This window comes from Anolis carolinensis, chromosome 5, assembly GCF_035594765.1.
Source record: "Anolis carolinensis isolate JA03-04 chromosome 5, rAnoCar3.1.pri, whole genome shotgun sequence".
Classification (NCBI taxonomy): domain Eukaryota; kingdom Metazoa; phylum Chordata; class Lepidosauria; order Squamata; family Dactyloidae; genus Anolis; species Anolis carolinensis.
Window position 1 is genome coordinate 40,025,491 of NC_085845.1, and position 15,409 is coordinate 40,040,899.

Sequence of the window (15,409 nt, forward strand, 5' to 3'; positions counted from 1 at the left end):
GCTCGACAGCAGTACGTGTGAAAAAGGCCTTGGAGTCCTTGTGGACAACAAGTTAAATATGAGCCTACAATTTGATGTGGCAACAAAAAAAGCCAATGCGATTTTGGCCTGCATCAATAGGAGTATAGTGTCTAGATCTATGGAAGTCATGCTACCCCTCTATTCTGCCTTGGTCAGACCACACCTGGAATACTGTGTCCAATTCTGGGCACCGCAATTGAAGGGAGATGTTGACAAGCTAGAAAGCGTCCAGAGGAGGGCGACTAAAATGATCAAGGGTCTGGAGAACAAGCCCTATGAGGAGTAGCTTAAAGTGCTGGGCATATTTAGCCTGCAGAAGAGAAGGCTGAGAGGAGACATGATAGCCATGTATAAATATTTGAGTTGGTCACAGGGAGGAGGGAGAAAGCCTGTTTTCTGCTGCCCTGGAGACTAGGACACGGAACAATGGCTTCAAACTACAGGAAAGGAGATTCCACCTGAACATTAGGAAGAACTTCCTCACTGTGAGAGCTGTTTGGCAGTGGAACTCTCTGTCCTGGGATGTGGTTGAGGCTCCTCCTTTGGAGGTTTTTAAGCAGACACTGGATAGCCATCTGTCGGGGGTGCTTTGAATGTCATCTTCCTACTTCTTGGCAGGGGGTTGGACTGGATGGCCCATGCTTCATTAGGAAATTAGCAGGACTAGTACTTTATCTATGATGAATGAGGCTGGATCTCTATTACCCTGTATCCCAGGATCTGATACCAGATTATCTGCTTTGAACTGGATTCTATGAGCCTACACTGTCAGATAATCTGGGATAAACAGGTAATCTTGGATTAGATCCTGGGATATAGGACAGTGTAGGTCCAGCCTGAGTATTGATCTACATTGCCATATAGTCCAGATTATCAAAGCAAATAATCTATATTATCTGCTTTGAACTGGATTATATGATTCCACACTGCCATGTAATCCAGTTCAAAGCAGATTATCTGGTTTTTATGTTCGTTTAGGAGCCCCTGTTTGTGCAGCGGGTTAAATTGCTGAGCTACTGAACTTGCTGACCAATAGGTCAGTGATTCGAATTTGGGGAATAGGGTGAGCTTCCACTGTTAGCCCCAGCTTCTGTCAACCTAGCTGTTCAAAAACATGCAAATATGGGTAGATCAATAGGTACCACTCTGGCGGGAAGGTAACAGCTCTCCATGCCAGCCACATGACGGCTTAGAAATAGAGATGAGCACCACACCCTAGAGTCAGACACAACTAGACTTACTGTCAAGGGGAAGCCTTTACCTTTACCTATGTGTCAGTTTAGACAGGGCCTGATTTACAAATTTGTTCTTACACTACCTTAGTGTTTGGTCCATGCTGGGATCTCTTCTTTTACACACTAGCCTTTTCTAACTGATAAATTTCAGTCATATTAATACTTTTCCTTGTGACTTTCATATATATTGTTATTTTAATTTATTGTGTATGCACCTCCAAAATTTTGTTGTGGTTTAATAATTCTGTGGTTTAGGCTCTCAAATGATCATGGAAGAATGGCAAGGAATGGCTCATGAATTTAGTGGAATATGGGAACCAATGGGGCTGTGCTCTGGATTTTAGATTTCAATAGGTTTCAATTCCCAGTTGACAATTTTATTGGCCAAATTTAGCCATCATCCACAGTAGGTAGCACAATAGCTAAAGGCAAAATACAATAGGACACAATAGGATTTTTCTATAAATGCTGTTGAATGATCCACTGAACACAAGCATTGCCTATACTGACTAGCACTAATTTTCCAGGGTTTGAAATAAGAGTCTTTCACGGCAAGACCTGCAGATGCCAGAGCAACCTGTGACTTTTTTGTTCACAAAGCATGTTTGTCACTGAGCCAAAGCTTTTTTTTCTTCCCTTTTCTAAAGGAGAACAAATCACCTACAAGGACAGGAGGAAGGGCATCCTCCAAACACAAAGATGAGTAATTCTTTTCAAAGGGAAGAGCCACACAGAAATGCATTCAGATTATAGCTTTCAGTGACTATAAATTAATATGACATTAATACATATGACCATTAAAAACACAGATATGTTTTGTGTGGAAATAAGAACAGAAGAAAGCTTAGATTTCTCCTGTTTTCCCAAATTGAAGGCAACTGCAGTATGTCTGTCTTTTTTTAGATACAAGATGCATGAATTAATTGCTCATTACCAGCATCCAATCAATCTTTTGTATACACTCAGGGTTGTTAATGAGGTGTGATATTTTCTATGTACTCGCTGCACATGTGGTCAGGCTTGACTACAGTTTTTGCTTTGCTGTTACTGCCGATGTGGATTTTCTGTAAAGTTTTAATCAGAAAACATTTCAGATTCCAGTCCCAATTGTTCTAAATCATTCAAGATCTGATTTAATATGGTTGACTTATATTTAGAAATTGAAACTAAAGCAAAACAAAATATCATGTTAATTTTACGTCTTCCATAAATATTTCAAAAGTGTTCCAACAGTACAAAGTAGTTGCACTGAAATATTTGAACAGGAAAATAAATGTTAAAGGACACATTTAAAATATACTTAAAGAATGTCACATTATAAGACATTCTTATTTATATATTTTTGTGTCACTTCTCAATTGTATTCCTCTCCTTTCAATACAAGATGTACAAAATAGCTCACAATAAAATAACAATGTTACATAGCTATAAAATACCATATAACATCAGGGTTCTATCTAAAGTACATCCATTGAATCAACTGTTGAACTTTGAGTTAATGCGTATGTAAATCACATTTATTTCATGAATCTACTCTGATTAGCATTTAAGGTATATTTCAAGTTGTTGTCTCTACCTAGTATGAGTGAAACTATGCAGCATGCTGTCTTACTAGTTTTTCTTCACAGGAAGGATAATAGTTGAATTATGACATTAAAATTTTACTCTGATTGGAGCATTTTGTTGTATTGTGTAATTGTGTAACTGGAGGTGCAAAAGGTTAAAATGGGGCTAACTCTAACTAATGGAATAGACCCATAATCCAAGGCTAGATTGTAAGAATGCAGAGGTCATATGCCTTCTAGGCTCCATCAACACTTCCATGTAATCCATTTTCTGAAATCAGATTAACTGCATTGAACTGGATTATATGTCAGTGTAGACTTGTTACTTTTCATTATTTTTTGTTACTTATCAGATTCGTTGTTATAAATTTTATATAGTGATTGTTCTTATTTATTGTTTTCGAGTTTATTTGTTGTTTGTTTCTTATTGACATTGAATGTTTGCTTCTTTTATTGGAAATCGCCTTGAATCCCCCCGGGGAGATAGGGCGGGTTATAAATAATTTTTTTTTATTATTATTATTATTATTATTATTATTATTATTATTATTATTATTATCCAGTTTAAAATAGTTAATCTGCATTCTGAAACTGGATTATATGGCAGTGTAGATCCAGCCTTAGAGGTTGGTTTATCTGTTAATATTCTTGGATGTCTCTGCTTTGGAGTCTCAGGTGCCCTAGATTCCTCCTCTGTTTCCCATCTTGAACATTGTTATTCTGGAGTATGTGATTGGATGGATGGATGGATAAATAGACTGGGGCAGTTGCATATGAATTTGAGTTTAGGTATTGGAAAAACCAAATATTGTATTTTAGATTGACCTTCTGTTATTGGCTAAGACATTGAACACTCCTACGCAGAAGGCTGTAAGTCAATATGAAATTGGGTTGAATATTTCCTCTTCCCTGAGTTCGGAGAAGGGCCTGTTCCATATAACTGGAACGTAGCATAGACTTTTGTTTTTGCTGTATCAGTCTGTAATTTGTAGGCAAAGTTCAGTTTCTCTGCTTAGTAGTGAAATCCACCTATTGAAATGACCAAAGGACCCTAAAATGCATTTCTGATTTGAGGGTTTACATTCCAGGACTTCTCTTTCTCTTCAAGTTCAAATTCAGAAACATCTTCATTTGGGGTGGTGATTGTGGGAGTGGAGAATAAGAATGCTTTCTCGGAGCTGTTTCTCCTCTAGAAATGTGCCCTTGAAGCTTTTTAATTTAGGTCCATTACAGCAGGCAGTATTGTGAAGGAAATGACACTGACAGAGCTAGTGGTTGCATGTGGAAAAAAAAAACATTTTGAACTGTGAAGTAGCACTTTTTTTTACCAGTGCTGATGGAAGAGATGAGCATAGAGGCTGTAGAATCAATAGAGGCCTTTATACATAGGCTGGATGTCCATCTGTTGGGGGTGCTTTGATTATGGCCCCTTCTACACTGCCATATAACCCAGATTATCAAAGCAGATAATCCACATGACCTGCTTTGAAATTGATTATATGAGACTCCACTGCCTGTGTTTTCCTGCATGGCAGGGCGTTAGATTGAATGGCTCTTATGATCTCTTCCAGCTCTATGATTTTATGAATATGGAAACTATTCTACCTCTAGGAAAGATAAGATGTTTCCTATAAATAGTGTCAATACTTGGCATGTTGTGGAGGTCTCCTTCAGTGTGGGAAAGTCTATATATCCAATCAGGTCAAAATAGTGGTTTATTTGCTGTTATTGGAAGTTCTCCTAGATAAACTATTTGGGAAACAATAATGCTGGGCATCAGAAATGGCCGAGGGTCTAGATTTGCCTTATGAGAAAGCACTTCAACGTTCTTCTCCCATAATGTAATGTTTCATAAATTGGTATTTCATACAAATATGCCTTAACACACTTGAGGTCAATTTGAGGAATTTGTCTATATAATTGTTGTTGTTGTTGTTGTTGTTTTAAAAAATCTCAATCTCTCTCTCTCTCTCTCTCTCTCTCTCTATATATATATATATATATATATATATATATATATAATTTTCTGTTTTGCTCAAGAAGAGGGGCTGCATATTTCTCCCATACAACCCCCCTGCTAGATAGAAAGAGCACCTAGCCCAATTGACTTCTTAACTGAGTGAACATTTGAACATTGGTCTGCCCAGTCCTAGTCTGACAATTAATTGTGTTTTTACATAGCGGCTATATAATACAATCAGACATAGCATAACAAGGTTTTTTAAAAATTGGAGCCATCTTAATTGTCTTAAAGATCTTTCTGCTTCTGTTTATGATGCCAGATGTGTTCTTTTTGGCTGGTTAAAAATATTTTCCAAATTTCTGGAATATTTATTCATACGCTTTTTTATTTCATGCATTTATGGGGCGGGAGCTGAAGATAGTAGTTGCAAGAAGATCTCTGATAGTGAAATGGGGTATGGGGGATTATGACCTATATAGTTTAGTAATTGGGATTTTTTTGTTACCCAAGAATGGTCCCAGAAATGACATTACATCATCATCATCATCATCAACATGTTTATTTATATCCCACGTTTCTCTCCATACATAGACTCAAAGCGGCTCACTACTAAAAGCATTTTGATACAACTTAAAATATACAAATATAAAAACAGTATTAAACAACATTAATATTAAAACAATCCAAATTAAAACTATAAAAGCATATAAAATCACATCACATGGTCTTAAACACATTCATCTTTAAAAGTCTGCCTGAATAAAAAGGTTCCAGTCTTCTGCCACTGCTGCCAGAAAGACACTAGGGAGGAGCCATTCTGGCTTTCCTAAACAGGACATTCCAGAGTCATGGGATAGCCACCGAGAAGGCACGCTCTCTCGTTCCCACCAACCAAGCTTGAGATGGAGGTGGGACTGAGAGAAGGGTCTCTCCTGAAGATTTCAGGGCCCAGGCAGGTTCATACAAAGGGACGGTCAGCCAAATAGCATGGACTTGTACTGCTACTAATGTAGCTTTGCTACTAAGGTCATTTCAGGAACATACCTGGGGTGGGGTGAGGGTAAAGACATCCTCACTGTTTCTCTAAAGATGCTATCCCATGCAGGACACCCCACCCCGCTCTATAAACATTTGTGATACAGAAAGGAAATATTCTATAACGGAGCTCATTAGATGGCGTAGGACAACTTCTTCCCTGCATCCATCATATCTCATAAGGGGAGTGCTTCTGAAGTATCTGGGGGAGGGGGGAGAGAAGGGCAGAGATCATCTTCTGAGTTCAGGAATTGCTATACAACTAAAGAAAATGGGAAAACACACGTGGGATGTCAGATTTGCCCATGGTGAATCTCTTCAGTGTCATGTAAGGGGTGTTCTTATGGGTGGCCTACCAAGCATTCACTTGTCTCTCCCAAAATCCTGCTTCATGAACTTGGCATGGTAATTTTTAAAAAGCAATTCAATCATTAAAAATACTGACATTTCAAAATATCACCACTTGGTTTTTCTTGTCATTTCTCTTTCTCCTTCCTTGGGAGGAAGGAGGAGCCCGGAAAGGGGAAGGCTGCAGATCAATGCCTCCTGTCTATTCAGGAACTGCAGGATTGGAAGGGAAAGTCTATACCCCCATGGTGGTGTCTCTCTTCCTTGATCAATGTCTCCTCTCTCCTAGGAAGTTGAAGGATTGGAAGGGAAAGTCTAAATCCCCAAAGTGATGTGTCTCTCCCCATATCAATGCCTTCATTCTACCCAGGAGTCGCAGGATTGGAAGAGAAGGTCTAAATCACCAAAGTGGTACTTTTATTCCCAGATCAATGCCTCATCTCTCCTCGGGAGTTGCAGGATTGAAAGGGAAAGTATTAATCCCCGAAGTGGCATCTCTCTTCCCAGATCAATGTATCCTATCTCCTCAGGAGTCGTATGATTGGAAGGGAAAGTCTAAATCCCCAAAGTGGCATCTCTCTTCTCAGATCAATGCCTCCTGTCTCAGAATTGAAAAGGAAAAGTGTAGTATCCCCCAAGTTTTTTCCCCAAGGATTTTTTTTAATAAGTCAGCAGGAACTACTCTCGCTTGTGTGATAAATAAAAAAATGGATGATTTTGGGAGAAAAGGCAAGAATGAACAAAATGATATGATTTGCTTTCTAATGCAATGGGAAATAACTCCACAGATATATGACACTCTTTGCCTCACTGTGGAATAATGTCCTAAGTCCTGTTAGATTTTTTTATTCAGTTTGAGAAAGGGGGGTAGGGTTCTAGACACACACACTATATTCTCTCTCTCTCCACACATGTATAATATGCTAAGAGCCCTCAATAAAAACAATTTCTTTTCTCAGAAAAAATAGTCCTACAGAGCAGTGATATTTTTTGAAATCAAAATAATTTGCTTTGTCTGAGGGTGCTTCAAGACAGTGCCAAAATCTGCATTTTAAATCTAAGACAAAAAATCCTGGGACCTGACAGCAGGTTCACATGCAGATCTGTCAGTCCCAGGATATGATCTCCCATCATACTCACAGCTTTCTTCTGTGGCGGATCAAGATGCAGGGCAGATGGGGGATATCCTGAAAGGTTTTTTAAAAATTCCCTCCATTATGCGCTGGACCATATTTGTGCACATGTAATATCTTATATATAAACACAAGCCGATTCACATGTGCACATATGAAGTCCAGCACATAACTGAAGGAATTTTTTTCTCTCTCTTCCCCTAATTCTTAATTCAACTTCTGTTTAAGATTATAAAATGTAAAATAAAGATATTCAGAGAGTTTTAATTGCTCTCCATTTGTGCAAACCACCTGTTTGTCCGTTTAACAGTCCAATCAGTTGATCAGCTATTTCGGGATTTTTAAAGCTGCATAGGCATTGGAGCATTCTACAGAGGGGAGAGAAAGCATGTGTTTTGCATAACTGCAGAGATATTCAGCTTTTTTTCAGGCTGAATCAGGTTATCAGCAAGCACTCTTTTTAGACATGTGCCTTTTAGCTATTAACCCAATGCCTCCTGTACTTTGGGTAAATGTAATTTATCCACACACACCCCTTTTTTAGCCCAGTTACTTCCAGGTTTAACAACATGTGTAGGAGGGCCCTGAGAGAGGGTGGAGAAAGAAACAGAGAAAGCACACAGCAAAGATTATTCATCAAGATGAATTTCACAGCATATGCAACAAATTATGCAATGTATGGTTATCTGCATATATATATATATATATATATATATATATATATATATATTGCAGCAATATACTTTAAAGTTAAGGTATTATTATTATTATTATTATTATTATTATTATTATTATTATTATTATTATTATTATTTGGTGTATTGTGTTCCAAAACACCAAGCTTCATGATAGTGGAAAAGAAAAAGTTTAGATTATTGATGTTGCCATACCAGGTGACAGTTGCACTGACAAAAAATTGAACTGCAAAGGCTCTGGCATAAAGCAGTACAGGTGGTCCCAGTAGTAATTGGTGCACAGTCCTAAACACTTGGGAAGTGTTCGAATTGTGATTCTGTGATAAGAAATCCAACACATATATCTGGTTTGCTGTGTCATACTCTGCCTTTTTGTCAATAATAATAACAGTTTTATTTCTTGCCCACCTCTCCTTCTGTCTTGAGGCAGATTACAGCATTACTAAAACAAACACATAATCATTTTAAAATACTTGTAAAATACACATATTAAAACATACCTCCATAAAATATGTATCAAAATACACAAAACACAAAGTATAATCCAAAACCACAATTTTAGTGGTATTCATTTAAATTGTAACATGGAAATGTAATATTAAATCACCAACATCACATATAGCTATTGGGAGTGTGTCCTATAATAAGAAAACTAATGGACTTCAGGTGGATATGCCTTTTAAGTATGTATTTAATTTATCCTTGGATATAATAAGCAATTCATTACATTTCTTTCCTGCTTTTTCCTTATTGAGTTTGGGTGCTTACCTTTGCTCATTCCCTCTCCATTTTATACTTACAGCATTTTAAGATTTATCGTGCTAAGAGAGTGACAGGACCATAGTTACCTAGTGGGTTTCATAACTTAGTTAGAACCTAATTATTCATCTCCCAAATTCCTAGGCAATATCACAGCCTCCACAGCACACTAGATGTGTGTGGGTATGCTTGTTCCTTTTTGACATGGTGTGCTAGCATAGTTAGATTTAATTTTTTGGAAAAGCAGTAGCCTGTCTTAGTCAAACAAGCAGAAGAACAAATATCAATAATTGCAGTGGAACCCTGTCTTGCATCTAAGAAGTCTGTCTATAGCATTACAATTCATGTGGCATACGAAGCTATCTTATATTTTCATATACATTCCCCATGTTTGTCAGGTCATGACATTCCTAAGAAAAATAGAACACACACATCCACATCCACCCTGTCCCACACACTTTTTAAAAGGAGTGTTTATTTCTTTCATTATATTTCCAGGTGTGTACTTTTTTCTGTCTATGACATTGGATGTAGCTGATTTAAAGACTCTTCAGCTTTGAAAATTATGTATGAGTTGTTATAGGGTGGAAAGACACTAGACAGCTGGGATGCTGCAGAAACAATAATGTACCTACTAAATAATTGCTTGTTGAAGCATATAAAGGGTAATATTCTCGTTTTTTATTTGAATAAAAATACCATTTTTAAAATACTATTACACATAATAGTTGCACCTGTCTTTCGTGGTCCTATATCTCTCCATCAAGAAAAAGGTAGACACAAATTCAGGCACAGATACAATATTATGCTGTCACACAAAAAGGTGATATGCCAGCTTTGGTGGCACAATTGTATGGCCATCTTTTGTTGGTTCAAGAGTTAATTCTGCTGTATTATATTAATGAAAATGATACAGCTGCATAAATGTGCTTGTGGAAGAATCTTATAATTGTAGCTAAGAGTAATCTCTCCAGAAGTAGTGCCCAGTATTAGGTGACACCACTGTGGAAGGGACAGAACATTTTTTTAAATATTCAAAAATTGAGAACAAACTCAAAACATGAATAGTATTTAATTATTTTTCACAGCAAGAAGAAAATTGGAAAAATTACTATCTGCTTTTTTTACATCACTGGTTGGTCCAGAGGCAGTGCTGTCCCGAGGTAATTTTCGGGAGTAGGCGACTGGAATTTTGGCGCCCCTCCCGAATTTTGGCGCCCCCCAAACAAATTGCTGATAAATACCGGCAGTGGCGGCGGAAGGCCCAACCACCCATCCGTGCGGCCACCCTCCTGCTCTTCTTTGCTGTCCAAGGACTCCTCACCCACTGCCCATCTGTCGATGGGCCTGTGCATGTGCACAGGCCTTCCAATCGACCGCGTGGTCAATTGGAAGGCCTGTGCACACACACAGGCCCATCGACAGGTGGGCGGCGGGTGAGGAGTCCTCGGGCAGTGAGGGAGAGCAGGAGGGCGGCCGCGCGGACGGGTGACTGGGCCTTCCTCCGCCTCGACAGTGCCTCCACATGGTCTGCGCCACAGGCGACTGCCTAATTCACCTCATTGTTAGACCGCCTCTGTCCAGAGGGGAATGTTATGTTATGTGAATCCTCCAGGGGCTATCCCAAATTGGACAGGCCTAGAAATTAATTTCTGGTGTGATATACATGAGTGGTGGGAGTCTGTGTGTATTTCACCAATCTTGATAAGCTGGGAAAGGAAACTGACTATTTTACCAGAAAAGGGGCAGTCCAGAGTAAACAGTTGGGCTGCCTTGGGTGATATGCAGCCCAAGGGCTTCAATTTATTCACCTTTGGCATAGACAAAGGCAGGAATCAGTGTCTGAATAGTATAGCAAGGCTTCTTATAGTGTCGGCACTAGCACTGTTTGAGCTCTGTTTCACAGAACAAAATGCCTCAGGCCCACACTGGTAGATATATAATCACAGTGGAGAACTCGGGAGGAAGTGTCACTTCATTTTGGTCTTCTAGCAACCACAAATATAGTGTCAGTGAAAACAATGAATTGAAGCAAACAGTTTGAATGGTAGTTCTCTTCCTCCCTTCTTTTTACACTGACCCATTTATCATTGCAACACCAAAAAAAAAAGCCATTCCATAAGACACTCATATTCTTCCTGGAGAGACTCCGGGCCACAGAGCCATATAACCCAGAATATCAAGACAGAAAATCCCACAATATGTGCTTTAATTGGGTTATCTGAGTCCACCGTTGCCATTCCAGTTCAAAGCAAAAAATGTGGGATCTTATTCAGCTGTGTGGAAGGGGCCTCCATGTCACCACACTTCCCTTTTAAGTGCTACAGCTTCCTGCTTGTGTTGGATTTCTTTCTTCATTTATGTAAGTATCCTTCTCAGGCCATATACTGAACACATATAGCTGAAATTTCATCTCATTTCTAGTGAAGATTGACCAGATGACTTCTTGACATTGATTGCAAACTCCCTGAGCTTTCTATACACTGAAAAACACATATTCCCTTGGATTCATGATTAAATATGCTTCTCCCCAGCCTGAGTACAAGTCCCCAAGAGCTCTTCATCACACAAAAAGACCTCCGCTTTCCCTCTTTTCTTCCTTACATGCTCAGCATTTTTAACACACTTGGTTTAATACTAAAGATTGTGTGTAGGTGGCTGCTTCTATTCCTTGTGGGCTGTAGGCTCGATACAAGAACCAGTTATCTGCTGCAGTGTTTGGGGAGATGGTTGTGATCTTTCCTCCTGCTAGCATTTTGCTGGAGCCCCTTGAAGATTGACAGAAATGCATACTCGAAAGCAGTGCCAGAAAAAGTAACTTAATTTTAGATGATAGATCCTAAAGAGCTATAATCATCGACAGTGGTTGCATTCTTGTCTACATTGATTACAGCAGTACTTGGACCATGAATGCTCAAAAATAAGAAAATAAAATAGAAAAAAGCAAGAGGAATAATAGAATCATAGAGTTGAAAAAGATCACAAGTGCTATTTAGTCCAGTCTCATATCATGCAGGGGGAAATTAGGACCTCATCACATTGGACTTGGGCTCCATCCTAGGATGCTTCCAGGACAGAGGCAGGATGGAGCCCGACAGAGCCCATCACATGATGCAGGGCTACTTCCGGTGGGGCTCTGTCCTGGCTCCAATCTGGAAGTGTCCTAGGGTGGAGCATTGCGATGACATCCAGCTCTACTTCACTTTAGCACCTGATTCAGGATAGGCTATAGAAGTGCTGAATTGATCATTGGCTGAATGAAGAACAATAAGTTCATGATGATTGGTCTTGATATAATGGAGGGGCTTTAGGTAGAAGGCTTCCCATGTTTTCATTGATTGAAGGTAGGGGGAAGTTGGGCATTGATACTTTCTCCCATGTGATGGGGAAAGTGGTGATGTGGGCAATGTGGGGTTACAATTTTCCTCGTTGCCCACCAGATTCATTACGCTGCCCAGCTAAACCCCTTGTTGTCGCCTGCTTTTTGGACCTCAATGTGATGAGGTCCTTAGTATCTTCCTCTGCCAAGTTACATGTTTGGTGTAAACTATGATTTAGCCCTTTATCATACAACCTCATTGGAGCCACCACAACATGGGAAGCCTCCCATGTTCTGGAGAAAACATCCAATGATACTTCTACCCCAGATGGAGGCGGATCCTCAGCTGGAATTCACACAACATCGTGTGATGGTCGGTGTGGGGCTCCATCCTGAAGATGGTGTGGAAGTATCCTAGGATGCTGATTTCAGTAAGTATAAGCCAGCACAGGGCCTCTCTGGGAGGGTGATGCTTCCCCCATGTGATAGAGAAAGGAGCTGTGCACAGGGCAATGGAGTTACACCACTGCTTCTCTCTTTTGTCTTGGAAGGCCAAGTGATGCAGGATACTTCAGCTGGCCTTTCTGATGAGGCCCATAGGCAGAACATTTTTTCTGGTTATGAATATCCATAATCTATGAGTGGATAATTTTAATATACATGTCATTTTGTGGGTTTTTTTCCCCAAACATTTCATGCCATGGAAACATTTTATGCATTCAAACGTATTGTATGACACTGGTGTTTGTATATGGCTTTGTAAATATCCAACCATAGAAACTGTGCTCCGCAAATATATTACTTCTCTTCCTGCAAACTAATGATGATGGTTTTCATTTGGCATCTTCTTTTCTGTATTACTGCCAAGATGAGGTTACTATTTTGTATACATAGCTAAATTTCACTTTCTGAAATTCACAACATTTCTATTTGATTTTGTGGTTTTTAAATCACTTTGGGCACCTGCATTTAAGAAGGAAAGTAGGACAGAAATTTTAATAAGAAATAAATATCAAAATAGTGCTCAGCATTATGGTTACAGCTCCTACAGTGTTATATATTCTTTAATGTCCTCTCACTATATTTTTAAAAACTTCTTGTTCCTTTGAATAAACTCTTGGATAGATAGTAAAAGACAGTACACGTTTTTGATACCATATCATAGTTCATCCCTTTTTAAAAAGTGACTATGTTATATTTCAAACAAACATGCTAAGGTAAATTTTTATAACTGTGTCCCTCCTTTGTGTTTATTCTTAATCCTTTTTGTTATAGATGTTTATTTAATGTATGTGTGTGTTTGTATGATACAATTCAGTAATTATATTTTTTTAAAAAAAAATAATATATGCATTAAGCCATCATGCAGAAAGGATCAATATGAAGTTATCTTCTTTAATAAATTTTAGCAAATCATAATGAGGAGACTGTAAAAAAAACTTGAGGCGATATGGCTAAAAATATCTGTAGTGTGAGCACAAGACATACAATTATTTATTCAGTCATAAACTCTTGTAATGACCATGATGCTTTCCACCTCTCTAGGCCTTGCCATTTGTGGATCTCAAAGTGGATTATAAAAGAATAGTGATTTTAAGACCTGCAGATCCTCTGTGAGATAGGTAAGCAAAGCATTATTATTCTCATTTTACAGACAAGGGAATCATGGACAGAGAGGTTTAGTGAGTCTCTCCTTTTTTTTCTTTCTCCTTATGTCACCTGCAAGGCAGAGTTACAAACAGCTCAGATGCATTTTCTTCATATATTCTGCTTTAACCACATGATCATCCTTCTTTCCATAGAACCTCTCTGACTCCATATCCCCAACTGTAAAGCAAGGATAATAATAACGGTCCTTACCAATTTCTTTGCAACCACTTTTTTTCAGCCTGCAGAAAAAATGAGAAAGTTAATGCTGACCTGACATTAGAGAGTAATCTTGATCTATTTTTTGGAGTTTGAAGAGAGAGAAAACTACATTCTGTGGAAAGGAATGAATTCAGCAAAATTTATTGATTAAATTCTAAATTATGAAACTGTGCTCGAGATGATATATATATATATATAAGGTAGGGTAAGTTTGGAATGTTACAGAGATCACTTTTTAAACCTACTGACTTTTTTCAATAGAAATTGTTAAATTTGATTATTTTTATTTTATTTATTAAAATATTTTTATCCCACTCTATATCCAAAGATCTCAGTGTGACTTACATATTACAAATTTCTGACCGGGGGGGGGGGGGGGGGCTCAGAATTTTCCCAAGAGTATCTAAATTAATTAAGCAGTGAAAAGTTTATTTATGCTGCATGTGGCATTGCAGTTTCATGTAAATAAGCCAAAAGCAAAGAACCTAGTGGAAGTTTGGTGTTAAATATGCAATATTGATTTGTGACACAACAATTAAAGACTTATGTCTTCTCCATGAATCCCCAAATCTGGTATTTGTTATGCCCAACTCCTTTATATTTAAAGAGTTTAGGCCTGGTTACATAAATAGACTTCAATGCACATGTTTTGGTTCAATTATTATTTCGTTCCCACTAATAATTCTTCCTTGTTTTCACCATGACTTGGTTGCTTTGGGTGTATAGATTTAGCTGCCAAAATAGTCCAGCAATTTGCTATCTTATGTCCATAGGTGCATTAAGCATTTAAATGAATGTGGAAAGGAAACATTATTTTACTCTAGGTTATAAGAGAGTAATAACATTAATTTTATATGCATTATTCATTTCATCGGGACTCTTTTCTTCCATTTTTCATAGAATCATAGAATCATAGAATCATAGAATAGTAGAGTTGGAAGAGACCTCAAGGGCCATCTAGTCCAACCCCCCGCTAAGAAGCAGGAAATCGCATTCAAAGCACCCCCGACAGATGGCCATCCAGCCTCTGCTTAAAAGCCTCCAAAGAAGGAGCCTCCACCACAGTCCGGGGGAGAGAGTTCCACTGCCGAACAGCCCTCACAGTGAGGAAGTTCTTCCTGATGTTCAGGTGGAATCTCCTTTCCTGTAGTTTGAAGCCATTGTTCCGTGTCCTAGTCTGCAGGGCAGCAGAAAATAAGCTTGCTCCCTCCTCCCTATGACTTCCCCTCACATATTTGTACATGGCTATCATGTCTCCTCTCAGCCTTCTCTTCTGCAGGCTAAACATGCCCAGCTCTTTAAGCCTCTCCTCATAGGGCTTGTTCTCCAGACCCTTAATCATTTTAGTTGCCCTCTTCTGGACGCTTTCCAGCTTGTCAGCATCTCCCTTCATCTGCGGTGCCCAAAACTGGACACAGTATTCCAGGTGTGGTCTGACCAAGGCAGAATAGAGGGGGAGCATGACTT

At 38.7% G+C, this 15,409-nt stretch overlaps 1 protein-coding gene across 6 annotated transcripts in view; it reads left to right on the forward strand.

Annotated features, from left to right (window-relative positions):
* pcdh10 (protocadherin 10) overlaps window positions 1–15,409 on the forward strand; it is an 80,043-nt gene that overhangs the window by 43,887 nt on the left and 20,747 nt on the right. For 3 of the 6 annotated variants that reach the window (XR_010006252.1, XM_062980850.1, XM_008111886.2), the window contains one exon: window positions 13,619–13,695. The exons of the other annotated variants lie outside the window; for them this stretch is intronic. Coding sequence is in view for 2 of the 3 variants with exons in the window: in XM_062980850.1 (XP_062836920.1) it covers window positions 13,619–13,653 (35 nt within the window). In the remaining variant the exon portion in view is untranslated. The remainder of the gene's footprint in view (window positions 1–13,618; window positions 13,696–15,409) is intronic. 6 annotated transcript variants of the gene reach the window in all.